The 17251-nt window shown below is 32.7% G+C and overlaps 1 protein-coding gene across 2 annotated transcripts; it reads left to right on the forward strand.

Annotated features, from left to right (window-relative positions):
• The first annotated feature begins 1892 nt into the window (after positions 1-1892).
• LOC121132085 (neuronal calcium sensor 2) lies at positions 1893-16912 on the forward strand. 2 transcript variants are annotated; one of them, XM_040727535.2, is made up of 4 exons: positions 1893-2080; positions 10429-10726; positions 15224-15400; positions 16376-16912. In XM_040727535.2, the coding sequence occupies exons 2-4, from the start codon at positions 10439-10441 to the stop codon at positions 16646-16648; spliced, it is 738 nt and encodes a 245-aa protein (XP_040583469.1). In that variant the 5' UTR covers positions 1893-2080; positions 10429-10438; the 3' UTR covers positions 16649-16912. The 2 variants fall into 2 exon arrangements, with proteins under 2 accessions (XP_040583469.1, XP_040583468.1); XM_040727534.2 differs by having other exon boundaries at positions 2003-2144.
• Positions 16913-17251: the final 339 nt, after the last annotated feature.

The raw sequence follows: 17251 nt of genomic DNA on the forward strand, positions 1-17251 counted from the left end.
CCACCTGGAATCCATCATAAGAGAGCTTAAACACACATCTATTTATTATATTAATTTAATTGAAATTCTAAGATCTTAGTTAGGAAAACATAAAACAGATTCGTCATCCGGATGGATAGAAATTTGCGTCGTAGTTGTAGAATATGTAGGTACCTTAGAGTACAATAACAAAAACATGCAAATTCATGCGTTGATTGTTTGTGTTTACCATAATATGTTTTGAAGGCGTAAGAAAAAGTAACTCTGAGTCCTTTCTTTTTCTAATCAAAGTAAGAGTAATAGGGAAGACCAGAATAATTTCAACATTGTATTTTTGTGAGCTGATTGAACTTATGCAGAGTTGCTAAATTTAAGTATGGTTACAAACTTTTCTTTCTCGAATTTGGAGACAGCCTAAATGGAAAACTCAAAATCAATAATTGCAACCTCTTAATCATGTATATAAGCAAAGCAAAGTAAGTCTGTTTTTTTTTGGTAAGATTTTAACATCGAGCTCATATAAAAAAGAAAAAAGAAAAGGAAGTACATACAGTGTACTCTATCGGCTGTGTCGCTGATATCTGAGCTCTCACTAATTCAATAATTAATGAAGGTTGAGTGATTGAAATTAATTCATATTGCAATATATTACAGCATACAAAATTAGTTACAAAACAAAACAGATTTGAGCTCCCTCGCTTATGTACAAGTGGAGAAAATAACACTTTAACGTCATCAACAAATTTCGATTTGCGCACTCGTAAGTAGTTAGACATCTCCAAGACCACCGTCTACGCCATTAGCATCTCTAAACGTTTGAGAGGAAGAACGACTATTTCAAAGAAGCCAACCTGGATCCGGAAGAGTTCCCAGGCAATTCCTTCAAGTCCATTAGGGCCCTTTAGGAGCTCTCGGGGGTTTCACACCAAACTGTCCAGAAAGCTATAAAAAATGGGATGGAACGAGACTTGTGAGGGTGGAAAAGCCCCATTTGACACCAGCAATGAAAGAAACCCATCTCTTCCGTACTAAGACTCTTTTGAACTCTTTTTTTTTGACACTTTGGGCCCCTTATTTGTCGAGGGGAAGGCCTGAAAAACCGTCATCCCAACACTGAGGCCATCAAAACCACTGCCAGGGACGCCATGAAAGATGACTACATCTGCAGCAGGTGCCAGGCCTTCCATTCCATCTGGAAGTTATCATTACCACTAAGGGCGGCTACATTGATAATTAAAAAGCTCAGACAATGAGTGAATTTTTTCATATACTCAAAAAAAAAAAAAAAAAAAAAAATCCCCTTTTGACACAAAAACTGTGTTTTTGATCAATTCAACAAGATTTATCTATTTTTCTTTTTGACAAATCTAACAATATACTTTCATTTTTAGGCTAAAGACACTTCTAATTATTAATCTGAGAACATAATTTCATTTTTTGTACAACCCCCTCGGTTTTCGACAAATATGACAACAAATTTCATCTTTTGACAAAAAACGCTTTCTTATTGAAAAATATGAGAACCTACATTCATTTTGACGAAATAAAACGGGGTTCGAAAAATTTGAAAAAAACTTTCATTTTTGACAAAATTGACAGCCTACTTTCATTATTTGATAAAAACTATATCTTCGAAAAAAATTAAGAACAGATATTTATTATTGGACGAAATCAAAACTGTCTTTTCGACAAATTGGGCAACAAAATTCTAGCCAAAGGCAGCTAAACACCCCCTCATCTCCCTCTTCTATCCAATAGTCACATGTAGACACTTTCCCAGGTATTTCCTATCATAAAAAGGTAAAAGTTGATTACAAGATTTTTTAAGGGACTATTGCAACTTTCCTCAGACTTCCCTACTCCCCCCCTCTCCCCCCAACTTGTTTTTTTTGACAGACAACGTGTATATTGTTTGTTTGTACGTATGTATTTGCCTTTCCAATCTCTCCACATGGTAGTGGCAACCAAGGAAAACCATTTATTTTTTTACTCTATAATTTCTTATTAACGATCAAGTCTTTTTATAGTCGTTGTTAGTTACGCGCTTGGGTAAGACCCTATACTGCACAGACATAGAGAAAGAAATTATTAAGAAAGAAAGGTAACAAACAAGGACTACTCTCCATTTACTTGTGTCATGAATTTTGATTAATGAAGCGGTGAAGGTACAGTCAGTCTTATTTATTTACTAAATTTAGGGGTGTCCGCTGGATTATATTTTGAGAAAAATTTCGAAAGTTAAATTTTTTCTCTGCTGCATGATTTCCCTGAATAATTTTTTTGTTAGAAAAGATTCTTTGAAAATAAACATATTCAAAGATAGCAGTTATACATTTTTTTTTTATTAAAAAAAATGTGATAAATTTTTTTTTTTTTAAAGTTAATAGTTTGACATTTTTAAAATTTCAATCATACCATAAGACATGAACTGAAAATTTGCGGGCTTAAGAAAGAAACCACGTGTTTTTTTCCTCCAAAATTATTTTATTTATTTTTAATTATTATTAATATTGATTTATTTTATTTGTTTTGTAGAGCAGAGTCTCCCTGACAATTTTCCAACCATTAATTAGCTTGAACAGTTTTTTTTCCCATTAAGAAGCAGTTTAAAATTAAAAACCTAAATTAGTTTGAACCTATTTCACTGAGAAAGTATGAAAAAGTAGCTTCACACTTACCACAATGACTCACAAACTAAAACAGATTGTAATGAAATTTTGACAGCTGACTTTTGAAGGTTGGTACACACTGAAAATGAGGTGAATTAAAAAAAATTAAAAATAGCCCAATCTATGTGTGAAATCTGGAACTTTTAATTCCATCTGTATTTAGGCCTTATCTAACTCAAATATGTCATTGCACATAGTTAAAGAAAGTATGACTCATTTGGGAAAAAGAAAAATATCGACTGTATTTCAGGGATTTAGAGTTCCATGCTTAGTGATGGTATATAAAATATTACTCTCAATAGGCCATAAAAACGAAAATGTTGAACTATAAAGGTCCTTTGTATGTTTATTGAGTTCAACACCATCAGGAAAACATTAACTAGGTATTGAAATTTAAAATAAAATAAAAGGTTAAATACAAATTATAATTGAATATAAAATATATAAAGACCGTCGATTGTTCAAAATTGAATCTAATTAAATAATTATCGTCGTAATTAGGCTTTGGCTAGAAGATAAACTTTCGTGTAATAATTTAAAGATAACAGCAAGACATCCTCAATATTATTTCTATTTTTCATGAGCACACTCACACGTAGCTACTCAATACTTTTATCAATTCGTATGTTGTGTTCTCTCCTCAAGAATGCAAATATAACAATAAGAGTTTGAGATAAGAAAAATAATATTTTTGGATAACTGATGAGTACGTTAGTTTGAAGGGGCTCACTAATAAAAAAACCCAGAAAAAATATTTTTATTTTTTATATTATATAATCAATCAAATGCATACAATAGTACATAATTTAAAAAAATATATCCATTAAAAATGGAGTTTTTGTCAGTTACTTAATAACACATGAAAGATTTGAAAGTTGTTAAAAGATGGGTAAAAGTCCCCCTTACACTATAAAAATTTGTAAATGATTAAAAGCCCATTGATTCCATATCTCTCACGATTTCCGTGTTCAGACCTGCAGGAAGAGGAGTCCTTTTGGATCTGCAAGGATAAATTATCGTTAGAATCTTTGCTATTATCGCCTCCACCTTAAAGTCATTTTCTCCTCTAATTGTAAGCGTAATGAGTCAATCTTAAGGTTTGAAACTTATGCCAAACCCTTCGGTAATGACACTATTCACCATAAATAATAGAAATCTTACTCGATCACAAAAATAAATTATCTAAATGGAACGAAGATTCCAAAGCTTCCTTGCAGAAAAAACCATCCAGGGTAAGCTTTATTCGACTTTCTGGAATATATTGAGGATGTCGCAAACTGTAATGAAACCACTTTTGTGACCATGCAGTAAAGGGGTTATTTGATTGCTTATTCTTCCATACTAAGCTTCAGAACTTCGCCACCAACAAACTTGGTGTTGACTATTTTTTTTGTCATGATTTTTCCTTTCTTCAGAACCGATTTCTAGAAGAGGATTAGTTGGCCATGTTGTGGAAAGTTAGCTGCACGAGTAGATGAAATGACCCCTGCATGAAGAAAACAATCGGCAATGTTTCATGTGGTTTTTTTAGCTTGCCTGTTAAAGATAGGGCATGTTTTTTATAGTACTGATCGACAGTTCTAAGGCGTGTGTTATAGTTAAGTGGTTCATCAGGACCTAAGGCATTATGATGACCAAAGATTCCAACAACCTTTATTTGAATATAGCAGCAATTATAATTTATTCAAATGCTAATATAAACTGAAAATGCACCTAAATAATGATTCACATACATAGGAGACCCATAAAAAGATATTAATCTTTGTATATTTACACACGCCCGCAATATTTCGTAAATACAACTACACTATTATTTCTTATATCAAAAATATTTATATGATTTATATCAGGGATCATTATATACAGTGCAGTCTGCATACACGTTCGATGTTATACGCACAGACCTGCAATATTTCATTAATAAGACTGAATTATTACTTCTTAAGTCAAAATATATTTATGATATACATCATAGAGCACTATATACAAAGCACCCGGTGACTTTTTGTCATAAATTCAGATATTAAGATAGACAGAAAGACAAACCTTACTCGATTAATGCACATGGTGTGTAAAAGTCGTAATGTGTGGTAGTTGCAATATCTTCTACTTAAATGCCAAGTTAACCCCTTTACACCCTTAGTCTTTTAATTTTTTAAATTCCATTCTCTCAGCATTAAATGATCACAAAAATGAAATATTAATCAATGTTTGAAATTAACATAAAATTTTGCAAATAGTTATTATGAAGTTCAAGTGTCCATAGTTGGATCACACCTAAATCAATAATAAAATAATTCAAAATAAAATGTATAGTTCTTAAAAAGGTTGGTCTGAATAATTAAATGAACAGGAATGGGCACCCAGTAGGGGACAAAACCTCCGTCTCAAATCCAATTGAGTTATTCATCTCAATAGGTTAGAAAGTTATTGTCGATTTTGCATTTTTTACGTATTGTGTTACCTTGACCTCTCAAAATTGAATGGCCTCTTATTGTTACTGTATATATAATCTTCGTACCATTTGTTGGATGAAAATTGATCTGTAACTTGCAACATCAAACTAACTTATAAACAGGGGAACAGATATAACAAAGTAAAGTTTTTGCTTATGTCTACCTTAAAGTATGTATGTAAAACTTAATAGTTTTTGATACAAGAAATATCAATGGAATCTCCCATGCGTTTTGAATGTAGCCTCAATCATTTACACAGAGTGTACTGTATGTTGTGCTCCCTGATGTACAGGGCGCAGTCGTTGTCTAACAACGAGCTTTGAGTGCCTGCAACTCCTCTGCATATACAGGTATGGCCGTGACCGTAATTTAATTCTCAGAAAATTGTTTCCTGTAAAATTAATCCCCTGACATTTCATTTTTACTTTGAAGAGGGATATTTAGTGACGTCATGCGGTTTATGTTTCGAAACTACTAAAGTATTTGTTTGTGCAGGGCTCTAAAGAGAGGCTTGGGCATTGAGCAGCCAGCACTGGAGAAAAGTAATGGCTAGTAGGAGAGAATGTTAGGTGGGGGATGGATATGAAGGATATATGGTGTCTATGGATATTAAAATGACGTCATGATAAATGTTAATAGTGAGTAAGAATAGAATCCTAATCCGTGGAAAATATTTATGCCTTGGGAACTTTTTTTCTTCTTCTATTTCCCAAGGTATAACCGGACATAAATAATTCGTATCCGTCTCCCATCCATCACTAGTCATCGTTCTCTCACCACTCATCTCCAGTCCATGAGATAGCCCTACACAAAAACTGCTAAGCAGTTTAGAAATATAAACCATATGACGTCACTAAATATCCCTCTTAACAATGGGAATGAAATGTCTGGGGATGAATTTTACAGCCAATACCTGGGAAGGAAATTACGAGGAATGAAAAGACATGTAATAGATTTATTAGGAATACAATCCCCTAGTACCAGGTAGGACGTTGTTTACTGTTTTTGGCGGCTATCTTGAAGTGTTTGAAGTCACTTTAAAAAAAATAGCATTGATCAACGAAAAATGTATTCGACGATTCCGCGCAGGACGAGACCATGACGAGAATGCAAACTTCTTAAAGCTGGACAAATCCTTTCTCTGGAGAGTCAGGGAGAAACTGGAACAGTATGGATGGGATTATGAATCACCAGTAAAAAGTGCTGATCCCAAAATGAGGTCAGGCTACCATTGGAATCAGGATTTTATTGCAAATTTGGAAAAAAATACTTGATGATAAGCCGTCCCAAGATACGATGAGTTCAAGTTCTGACAGAAAAGATAAAGGAAAGGAAGCCAAATAATTTGTTGGACCAGTGTTTGGCCTCCAAGCTCACCAAACATCAATCCAATGCTGTTCTTTGTGTAGGGTTGAGTTGAGCAACACATCATCAGATCCTATACAACACAAAATCCGAACTAATGTCCAGGATCTGAGGGGAAACTCAGAATCTGCCACAGGAGATTTTAAGTAGACCAAATTTTAAAATGAGATCGAATTTCTTTAAGGACGGAATGAGTTCGTTCCATTTTAAATCATAAAGTTATCAAACTAGTCCAGGATTTTCAGACCGAAACATAACACTAGTGCATACCTACACAAATTCTTTCAACATATTTATTGTATAGGCAAATAGTAAGTCTTTTACACAAAAATTTATTTATTATATGTTTCAAAAGACTTTTGAAGGTTTTATTGTTCTTTATTTTGTTTTGCTTTGCTTTAAAATAAAAGTATATTTTAAAAAGGAAATATATTTATTTTATGATAATATCTTAAATATCACGTAATTGTCAAGCAGGTAAATAGTGGTAGTGCGTATACATATACTCGTATAAAAGTGATCACTATATTTGAAATGAAATAGTATGAACGTACTCATTGAGATTATAAATTTGAAAGATTTCGGTTAATTTGAGTATGAAGTTGTAAGAATATATTGATTTTAAATGTACACCGAACAACAAATTCTATTTACAGAAAATTTAAAAACAGTTAACAAAACAAATCAATCACTCAAACATCACAGAAATCCTCAAAATGTTTCTTTTTTAAACCCCAAATACTCTTTTGTTATGAAGCCCTATATATAAGGTGTAGTAAACTTCCACCAATGAATACCTCTTATTTGGTTTGTTAGTCAGCAGGCTTACAGTAAAATTTATGGATCGATTTTGATCAAAAGTGGTACAGACCAAAGTTAATAGAAATACAAGGTTATACCATAACGCTTTTTCCGACTGACGTTTTACTTCTACCACAGTTTGAATAGTGACCAAAATTGATTTGTAACTTTTAGCGTGAGTCTGATTTCCAACAAACAAACAAAGACATATCCTCCGTTCAACTTCGTATAGTGATATGAAAAAAATAATTACATATTCGTGATCAGCTTGCCAAGTAGTTTCCAAAATTTAATCAGTAACTATAAAAATGCATAAAATAAGAAGCATATCGCGTGTCATATAGTTGAAACAAGGTATCTGAGGGGCCAAAAGCTTTTAGATATCATTGGTTATTCGCGGTTGTATGTGACTATTTGACAATGACTAACTTACCTTCTTACATCCATACGGTGAAATATTATTCGAGCATATCTAAAATCATCCCAATCTCATCCTAAAGTTGCCCAACTTTTTTAAGATGTATGTTTTCTAAAGACTTAAGACGACACATCCAAATCAAATGGAAAAGTAGCCCCATAGAACAATCTTTGTTAATTGATGTTATCATATATATCTGCCTCTGACGTCATCATCTAACCTTATCAGAAATTTTAAAGGTAGAAAATAATTTTAAATAATAGCACTGTACTTTGTTATCACCTGTCGATTTTTCTAGATACAGATGCTTCCAACGTAATGATCAAACAAAAAAATGAACATAACTTCGACTAAGAACAACAGTACCAACTGTTATTTCTTTTTTACTCCTAAACTATTATTTCTTGCTACAAAATGTCCATCCCTTTTAGAATAGTCCGAAAGTAGGTAGGAGTGAGATAGTTGACCAACAGTACATCTTAGAAATGGCAGTGGGGATTCTGGGAAAGACTTATGTAGAGTAAAGGGTAGACTATTTTTATACTCCTAAAGGTGAGACATCTACCGAGTGGCCTCAAATAATTTGTAGTTGCATTTAATGTTATCCCCGTTATTTCTTATTACAAGACTTCATTACTAAACGAAAGTTGAAACAAATAAATTTATTTTGTTTGCATCCCATGTTTTTTAATATGTGGCGATAACATAGCTTGTTAAGAACATACCTCACCAACTGAAATTGGTTATATTGAATATAAAAATATTCAATTTAAAGTTCAAATACCGCACAATCAAATTGACTGAACTTGCATATAATATGGTCATGTAAAAATTTAAACAAATATGAATCACATTTATATATTGTTAGACAGTTTTTCAGTGGTTTAATATTGTATTTGACTCGTTAAAAAATACTCTTCAGTTTTTCATTGAAGTAAAAAGCTTATAATACGTTTTTCTGTTTCATTAAAAAAAACCCAGCTTATTTTTATGTTATCGCTACACAAGTGTGAAAATATTGAAGACACAACAAAAAAGGCAACGCGTATAGGATTTCCTTTGCACCAGTTTCAGTCCAAAGAAGGCTGCCGAAAACGATGGCATCTGCATCCCAAATCCCTAAACATCAAGAGCTACATTACAGCCCATACAACTAAGTAAAACCAAAACTTCTGTAGTAACAATATGACTGACTTCTGGTCTGATTCATTGTGGCCCTCATTAATCGAGGCTGTTATTGATTGTGAAGGAGGACATATTATATGAGAAATATAACTAAATATAGTTCTTAAACATATCCGAAATTGGTTTAGAGTTGTCTTTTCTTTATGTCATATACATCACGTTTTTCGTAATTTAGACTTGTTAATGAAGGTTTTGGGTGCCCACTCTGATAAATGCTTGTTGAAGGAATACGTGTATACCCAGTTTATTTGTAAAATCTGTGCATATCTTAATCTTCAAACCTGAAAAATTATCCCTTTGAAAATGTAAGGGTTTTGTGATTTAAAATGTATCATGTTTGTTGGAGTGAAAACCATATTATAAATTAGATTTTGGGAAGCACGGATATCACTAATGTGATATTTTCTCTCCCCCAGAACAAAAATAAAATTAAATTACAGAACTTTTTCATTTTGAAATGGGAGAATTGTGGAGTAAAGGGGTTTGATTTTCAACTTTTTTTTTTTTTCAATTGAGCTATGTTCACTAATGCTTTGGTGATAAGTCACACATCTAGTATATATTCTTCAAATATGGAGATTTATACTACTTTGTTACAATTCGTTTCATAGTGGCCATTCCATTATATGGTCGTACAATAAAACTCCAGAAAATAAAAATAAAAAGTGTATTTGACAACTTTTAATACATTTTTTAATGTATTTTTCTCGATCGGTTTTTCTTAAGACAACAAAAGAGGTGTCGAATAGAAGACTAATCAGAACGACCTTGTACTTTTACTACAAACACATTATTGTCTTTTTGTATGATTATCGATTACTTTGCTACGGAATTGTATAAAGGATCTTTTTAGATGTTTTACAAATATGCTTGTCTATGCATATTTAATATTATCAAGCTCCATATTTACTGAGTCACAATTCGTGACTCTAGAATATCCATATATTGTCTAGTCGCTAACTCATTCATTTTGCAGAAATTGACTATGTAAATATCTACACTATTTTGTGCAATAATCATTTTCTATGGCTTATGATGGATTAAGTCCATGAGAGCCCATACAAGAGATAAGGGGTTTCCCACCAGAATGTCCAGAGAGCTATAAAAAAACGTGAGAAAAAGAGCCTTGTGAGGGTGGAGAGGCCACTTTTGATACCAGCAATGAAAGAAACACATCTCCTCCGTTGCAAGACTCTTTTGAGTTATTTTGAACTCTCTTTACACCTTTGGCCCACCCACAGCCCTAAGCTAACCCCCTCGACTACACATTTTAGGCAAATGTCGAAGGGAATGTGCCGGTCATCCAAGCACCAAGCCCTTGGGACACCAAGAAAGAGAACTTCATCTAGGCCTTCCACCTGGAAGTCATCATTGCCGCTAAGGAAGGCTATACTAATGATTATGGAAGCTCAGAGACACATCTATTTATACTGTTAATTTTGTTGAAATTCTATTGTAAATTAATACATTATATGTCCTTGAAGTTTGAAATTGAATGTGTTCAGTTTTTAATTGACCACTCAGTATTAAAAAAATATATTCTAATAATTTTCAGAAGGGAATCTATGAAAATGAGTTCCGGGATCAAAGAACAAAATGAAATGAGTGAAGAAGTCCCTGAACAAATGAAACCCCCGGTGAAAGAAACAATAACTTACGAGAGACGAAGAAAAATTCGTAGACGGAAATCCGAACGTTGGCAACGAGGACGTAGAACTCCGGCTCCTTTTAACTTGTCAAATGATGAAATGATATTTCTTAAGAAAAATACGCGATATGATGAAGAGGAAATCAAGGACTGGTACCGCGGATTTCGTAATGATTGTCCAGATGGTACGCTCACAAAGAAAAAGGTAGAGTAGAAATCAGTGCCGCTTTGAAGGGGGAATTTGATTGTTTAATGAAGGGTCCCTGAACATTTTATATATTTTTAATTGAGCAACATAATTACCACCGCCAACGTAGTTGAACAGAGTTTATGTCTCTGTTTGTCTGTTCGGCACCAGGATTACGGCAAAAGTTACAGATCGAATTAGATCAAAACATGAAAATTTTATATTTTGATTTCAAGATAAAAGTAGCAAAAAATGCAAAACTTTGAAAAAAATTGAGATAAATAACTCAATTTTATTTTAGACAAAGGTTTTGCGTCTGTATTTAGTGCCCATTCGAATTTTATTAATTTTTATTTTCTGAAAATGTCTTTCTGTTTAAAAATCTGATTAAAATAGAGCATTTTGTTAAAAAATATTTACCAAATTTTTTCATAAAACCCAAGCATAAATAATTAGAATGAAACTCGGTAAAGTGCAAAAATCTCCAAAATTTAATGGCTTCTTACTGTGACTACATTCAATCTTTGTATCAAGTTTGATTAAAATCGATATGTGACTGCCAAAGAAAGACCAAAACATAACCTCCGTTAGATTTTGTTGTAGAATTGTCAAAAAAAGGGAGATTACATTCTTTTTTGCTCATCTAAATAGTAGCCATATATTGGTGTTGTACTTAGCGTACAAAACAGGGTCCCTACACAAAATAATAATAATAAATAAATACAGAATTCAAAATTAAATACAAAAAAAAAAGGTAATGAGTCGTATATTTATCTTTGCACTTAGCGAAGTTATTTCCATATTATTAAAAAGTTGCAAGGATTGAATTTCAACTTTTAGCTGTTGCTGTTTCCGATTTCGTTATAGAAGGAGAAAATATGAGGTGTAGGGAAAAATTTACGGAACAGTGTACACATTTTCAAATTATTTGATAAATTAAATCCGAAGATATATCGAATTATCAGTATGTGCATACAATAACCCACTAAGGGGTTAAAAGTACTTACAAAACATACATGAAATGTTCATTTTTGAAATTAACAGGTTTTAATTAATCTACTCACGAGTTTTAATCAAAATTTGGCAAAAATTGAGCTAGTCATTAATGTTGAAGTGAGAATCAAGTCAAACTTCTGCACTTTTTTATGAGGAAAATATGTTTGATTTTACTACATTTGGAAGCCAATATCTCTAGAACAAACGAAATAATGGATGTAAAATTTTAAATATTTTCAAAGCTATGTAATAGTTACCTCCATTAAAAAAATTAGTCGATTATAATACATGTGGTTGAAGAAGGAATCGTGTTTAAACAATCATGTAATTAATTTTGTCAAAGTAAAAAAGCTCTCCATAGTTCAATTATGATAAAATGTTTTTTTATACATACTTATATATCTCAAAAAAAGTTTCTACGTAAGGAAGAGATATGTCACATTTACATGTGACGTCAGCATTGTTGCTGTTGTCTATAGGTGAAGCCTAAATAACAAAGTTTGATATCAGTAAAAATCAAGTTTTGGTTTAAGTTAAGAAAGGAAAATAGTAAAAATCAAAATATGATCGACAGATAAAATAATGTAGGCCTTACTGTTTATCAAATTATATGCATCTATTAATCCATTAAAATCTAAACACCTTAAACATTAAAAGCGTTTAATTGATTAATTAACATTAGAATTTCAACAAAATTAATACTTTAAATAGATGTGTGTGTGTGAGCTCTCTAAATTATTAATGTAGCCATCCTTAGCATCCTTCTCTCATTTCATAACTATTCTAATAATAAAAAATAGTTAATTATGCCACATGTGGTCAACTCCTCGTGTCGTGTTGACGTTGAATGCTCCACTGGTAAAACGGACCCTCGTTGAAATAACAATAATAAAGTAATCAATCCTTGAGGAGGAACTATAAACAAAATGTTTGTAGGGTATTGCAATCAAATTCTTGTTGTTTTATATGATGAATAACAAATTTTACACTTTTTTGTATCGATTGTTGATAAGTGCTGACTCATTTTCGATTGTTTGTTGATTTAGGTATCCATATATATAATAATAAACTTCGCTATTCAAATTTCCATCAGAAATTGTACTTATTAGTAGTGTTGTGTCAGTTCTTATTTTATTCAGTTCAGTCCGGTCTTAGGACCGGTCTTTAAGACTGTAGCTCCTTCAGATCATCAATGCTAGAACTGATTAAAACAAGAAAACATAAATTTGTGGACGTTAGCAAGGAAATAAACTTATAAGTTTTCGGACTGCCTGAATAGCTTTTTTACCCAGTCTTAAATTCGACTAACAAAAGAAAAGAAAAGAAAAAAACCTATATATAATTGAAGTTATGAACGATTTTTTCCTTTATTTGGACAATACAACTAACATAGTTAGAATTATCCGATTTAGATGGTTCCAAACGGTTTTTGGGATAGTTTTTGTGTGATATTGTATTGAGTCCATAAACAACACAATTTATTTCCTCACCTGCTCTGCCTTTCAACTTGGTAGTAGTGATACTAACGCTGTAACTCACAACCGGTTTCACCAAACTCGAAACTGTAAATAAACTTTTTTTAAAGTGCACTCTTAACCTTTAAGCATACTTTAAGCGTTATTTATTTTATTTTATGAACTAATTGTGAGATATAGCTAACTAAAGACATATAGCAAAAACCGCCAGAACTTTCTACTTAACATAATATTATTTATGCTGTGTACAAGTTGCGATTTTGTCCAGTTGTAACTTGTATGTGCAAATTGTACAAGTTGCACCATAATGAACCATATGAATAATTTTATATGAAGAATTTACAGTACTTGTGATTAGGATCCTGCAATAATTGAATGTTTTATGGATGATCCAGATATTGATAATGTAATTTTGAATATTTTAACAGAAATTACAAAAATAAATGTATTCTGAGCCACATTATAAAGTTCAAATCCCCACAGTTATATTTCTCATAAATACCTAATAACCATATAATTTTAGTAGATCAAAACTAAATGATGATATCAATGTATAGTTATTAATTAGATTGACTAAGAAATTGGAACTTGTAGAATTTGCTTATACAAGTTGCAACATGTACAGATATTGCATATTGTACACTAAACTGTTTATCTTACCAATGACTGACTATGAAATGACAAGAGTTCCAAACAAAGGCACTTGACTTATATATATTAATTTTTTTCTAAATCCAAATCCCATATAGTACATTATTTGAGTTCATAATACGTTGAGTCCGCTACTTATTATCATGGCAGAGTCAACTTAAGAAAACAGCTGAAACGAAAACTCCCACCGTCTGTGTTTATTTAAAAAAAGTAGCCGTGGTGATATGTTGGACTGAACTGCACCGTACCGAAACTAAACTGGACGAAACTGCAGTCTTCAGTCCAAAAAAAAGGAGTGAAAAACCATTATACTGGCTCTTCCATGTAAACTGCAATTGTTATATTCAAAAACATATATTATAATTTGTAAAACTTAACACATAAATACAATTAAAGGATAGCTTATTAACATTATCAATCCATATAGCCACCTTTTGCCTTAATGGCGAAATACAGCCTGGCCAGAACTTTGCACATCAGTTCTGTACAAAGCTCGGCTCTAGGTTGGTGCATTGATGATGACAGCCTTCAGTCTTCTTTTGTTACTTTTTTGTGTATTGGACTCCTGAAAGCTTCCCCTTGAAGTGCCCAAAAATAACAGAGTCCAGGGGGAACAGTCGGGCTGTTGGGAGACTTGGTTTTCAAGATTATTGAGAAGGATTTTGCACTGTCCACTCGTTTTACTTGCTCCAATGTCTTTCAACCCTGACGAGAGTTCTCTTGTAGGTATTAAGGTTATTACTTCACCAAGTGGTGCACGGTAGTCTGGCTGCTGTCAAATTCGCGAGCAAGACGGTCACCTTGCCTTTTCTGCCTTCAATGGTGGCTCTAACTACCTCAACTAATTTTATTAGCCTTCTAGTCCTAATTTGGAGCTTGTTGAAGTTTTGGCTGCACCTCTCGTGCACACACAGTAGTGCAGTTACAAACTAGCACTTTAGAGATCTCTGATGGTGATTTTCCACGCACTGAGAGCTAATTACTGTACATTTCTGTGAAACAATTATTCTGATGAATCATATGGATCCCCTGAAAATTGGCCTTAAAGTAGAAAATTTCATTGTTTGAATAAAATAATTATATAATCATAGACAGGGGTGTTGCTAGCTTTCATAGTCCCCAAAAATTATCAAGATCAAATATATTTTTTGCATATATAAATAGTTTTATTTTAAGATTCTATTTGAAAAGTCATATTTTGGATAAAAGCAAAGTTTGGTAACTCACATAAAAGTTTAAATGATAGTTTATTGAGATTTGTAAAAAATTGTGTTTTTTTTAAAATGTCCATTAGTCCTATTTTTGATTAAATCAATGGGCATAAATTTCTCTTTAATATAGTATATTTAATCTTTTCTCGGTGTTACTTATAGTTTAAAAATATATTATTTAGATTTTGGAAATGTATGAGGTAATACTCCCTAATGCCAACTCCTCTCTCTTTGTGGATCAAATATTCCGGATTTTTGACAAGGATGGAAATGGAACAATTGACTTTAAAGAATTCATGATGGCGACCGACATGACTGCGTCAGGAACAGTGGAAGAGAAACTCCGATGGGCTTTCAAGGTAGACACCGTTTCTCTTAGTATATCCTATTATTGTTCTGTAATAGTAGTTCTTTAGTGGTACCGGTATATTGACTTTATAGGACTGAGACTGTTATGATTGTCAGTGGACCGAACTAATTCAGTCATTTAAAGAAGTTCAGTCTGAACTACTCTCATAGAAAAAATCGGTTTGGACCGGTGTTACAAAAAAAAAAAAACCGGTCTAGACCGAATCTATGGATGAATTGTCCATGACGTCAGTTGGGTTCCAAAATGGTGAGCATTGCCCTACAATAACGTCATGTTATGTGAGGTTCGAAGTTATTCAAATGTAAAGTTTTTAGAAATATATTTTTCATTGATCCATTGAAAAATTAAATACATTGTGATATATTTCAACAAAGGTTTTTTCATGACAAAGAAGCAATTGGTTTGCATTTTTCTGTTTTGCCAGATCCAACAAAATTTTCTTATTCCTGACGAAATGCAAGGAGACTAAACAAAGACAACATAAAACGTGACGAAATGAGACTAAACGAACATGACATAAAACGTGACGTTACTGACGTTTGAAGAGAAAACAAATGTAAAAGGACGTCAACAAACGGTTTTTTTGAAACGAAATACAAAACGTTACTATAAGAAGATCACATGAAACGTGCGTAAAAAGGACAAAACAGAATGTAACGGGGCACTACGAAGACAAATCGAAACGGTACGTAAAAGACGTGAAACATGTAACGAAACTTTGATATACGCATTACTTAATGTTAAGTTTGTTACGCAAATCAAAGGAACATTTAATAACTTATGCCAGCTAAGAAATGTAACGTGAAACCTTGGACTAGACTAAAACAAACGTGATGTGACAAAGATGACAAAACAAAAACAAAGACCAGGAGAAACGTCTAACGATGAGGTGAAAGGTGAACAGCAAATAAAACAAGGACTATAAAAGTAAACTCAACTCTAACAGCAAATACTCAATTTACAGATGTATGATGAGGATTCGAGTGGAACGATTGAAATGTCAGAAATGACGGACATCATTGGAACTCTCTATGAAATGGAAGGGATCTCTCGGGAATGTGCCGTGGCCCGAGCGAAGAAAATATTTATGGAGTTGGATGTAAATGGGGATGGAGAAATTTCAGAGGAGGAATTTGTGAAGGGATGTCTAAAGGATCAGGGTCTTGTACGTTTACTAAATGCTGGAGGGGAGGAGGAGGTCTCATTACTAGACAATGGGGATGAAGGAGGGGAATGAGGATTCGTAAAGCTGTTGTGTGACGACGTCCTTTTGCATGTTACAATCAAAGGAAGGGCAGAAACGTTCAAGGTTTTTTTTTTTGTGTTACATATATAACTTTTTCTTTTGCATGCACATAGTGGATAGAACAGGCAAAGTTTTGCTTGGAAATCCCGACTATGAATACTACCTCTTTCAATTACAGATATTGTAAGCTCAAAATATAAATAATGATTTTTAAGATATGAAATAAAATATTGCCAATTTAACAACGAATAAAAATTAGTATTCCCTCTTCTTTTACACTCAATGACGTAATTCCAGGAAAAAACATATTTTCGAAACACAATTTGATTGACAAAGTATTAATAGCTCCTATGCACTCTCTTGTCAGCTGTTGATATGTCTACAATTCACAATAACATGAAAATGTACACTGTAGTTTATTGTCAGCTGTTTTTACATGTTTGGAGTTGTAGAAAATATGCCCTCCAACGCGTGTTAGATTTTTTTTCTAGTTGAGCAATGCTTTTGTTTTGCAGAGATGTTTCCATTAGTCTTAAACTCTCTGTTAGCAAAGTGGGGTACTTTTCACCCCATGATTCATAAAAATTGCTCTTA

This window comes from Lepeophtheirus salmonis, chromosome 1 (genome assembly GCF_016086655.4).
Source record: "Lepeophtheirus salmonis chromosome 1, UVic_Lsal_1.4, whole genome shotgun sequence".
Lineage (NCBI taxonomy): Eukaryota > Metazoa > Arthropoda > Copepoda > Siphonostomatoida > Caligidae > Lepeophtheirus > Lepeophtheirus salmonis.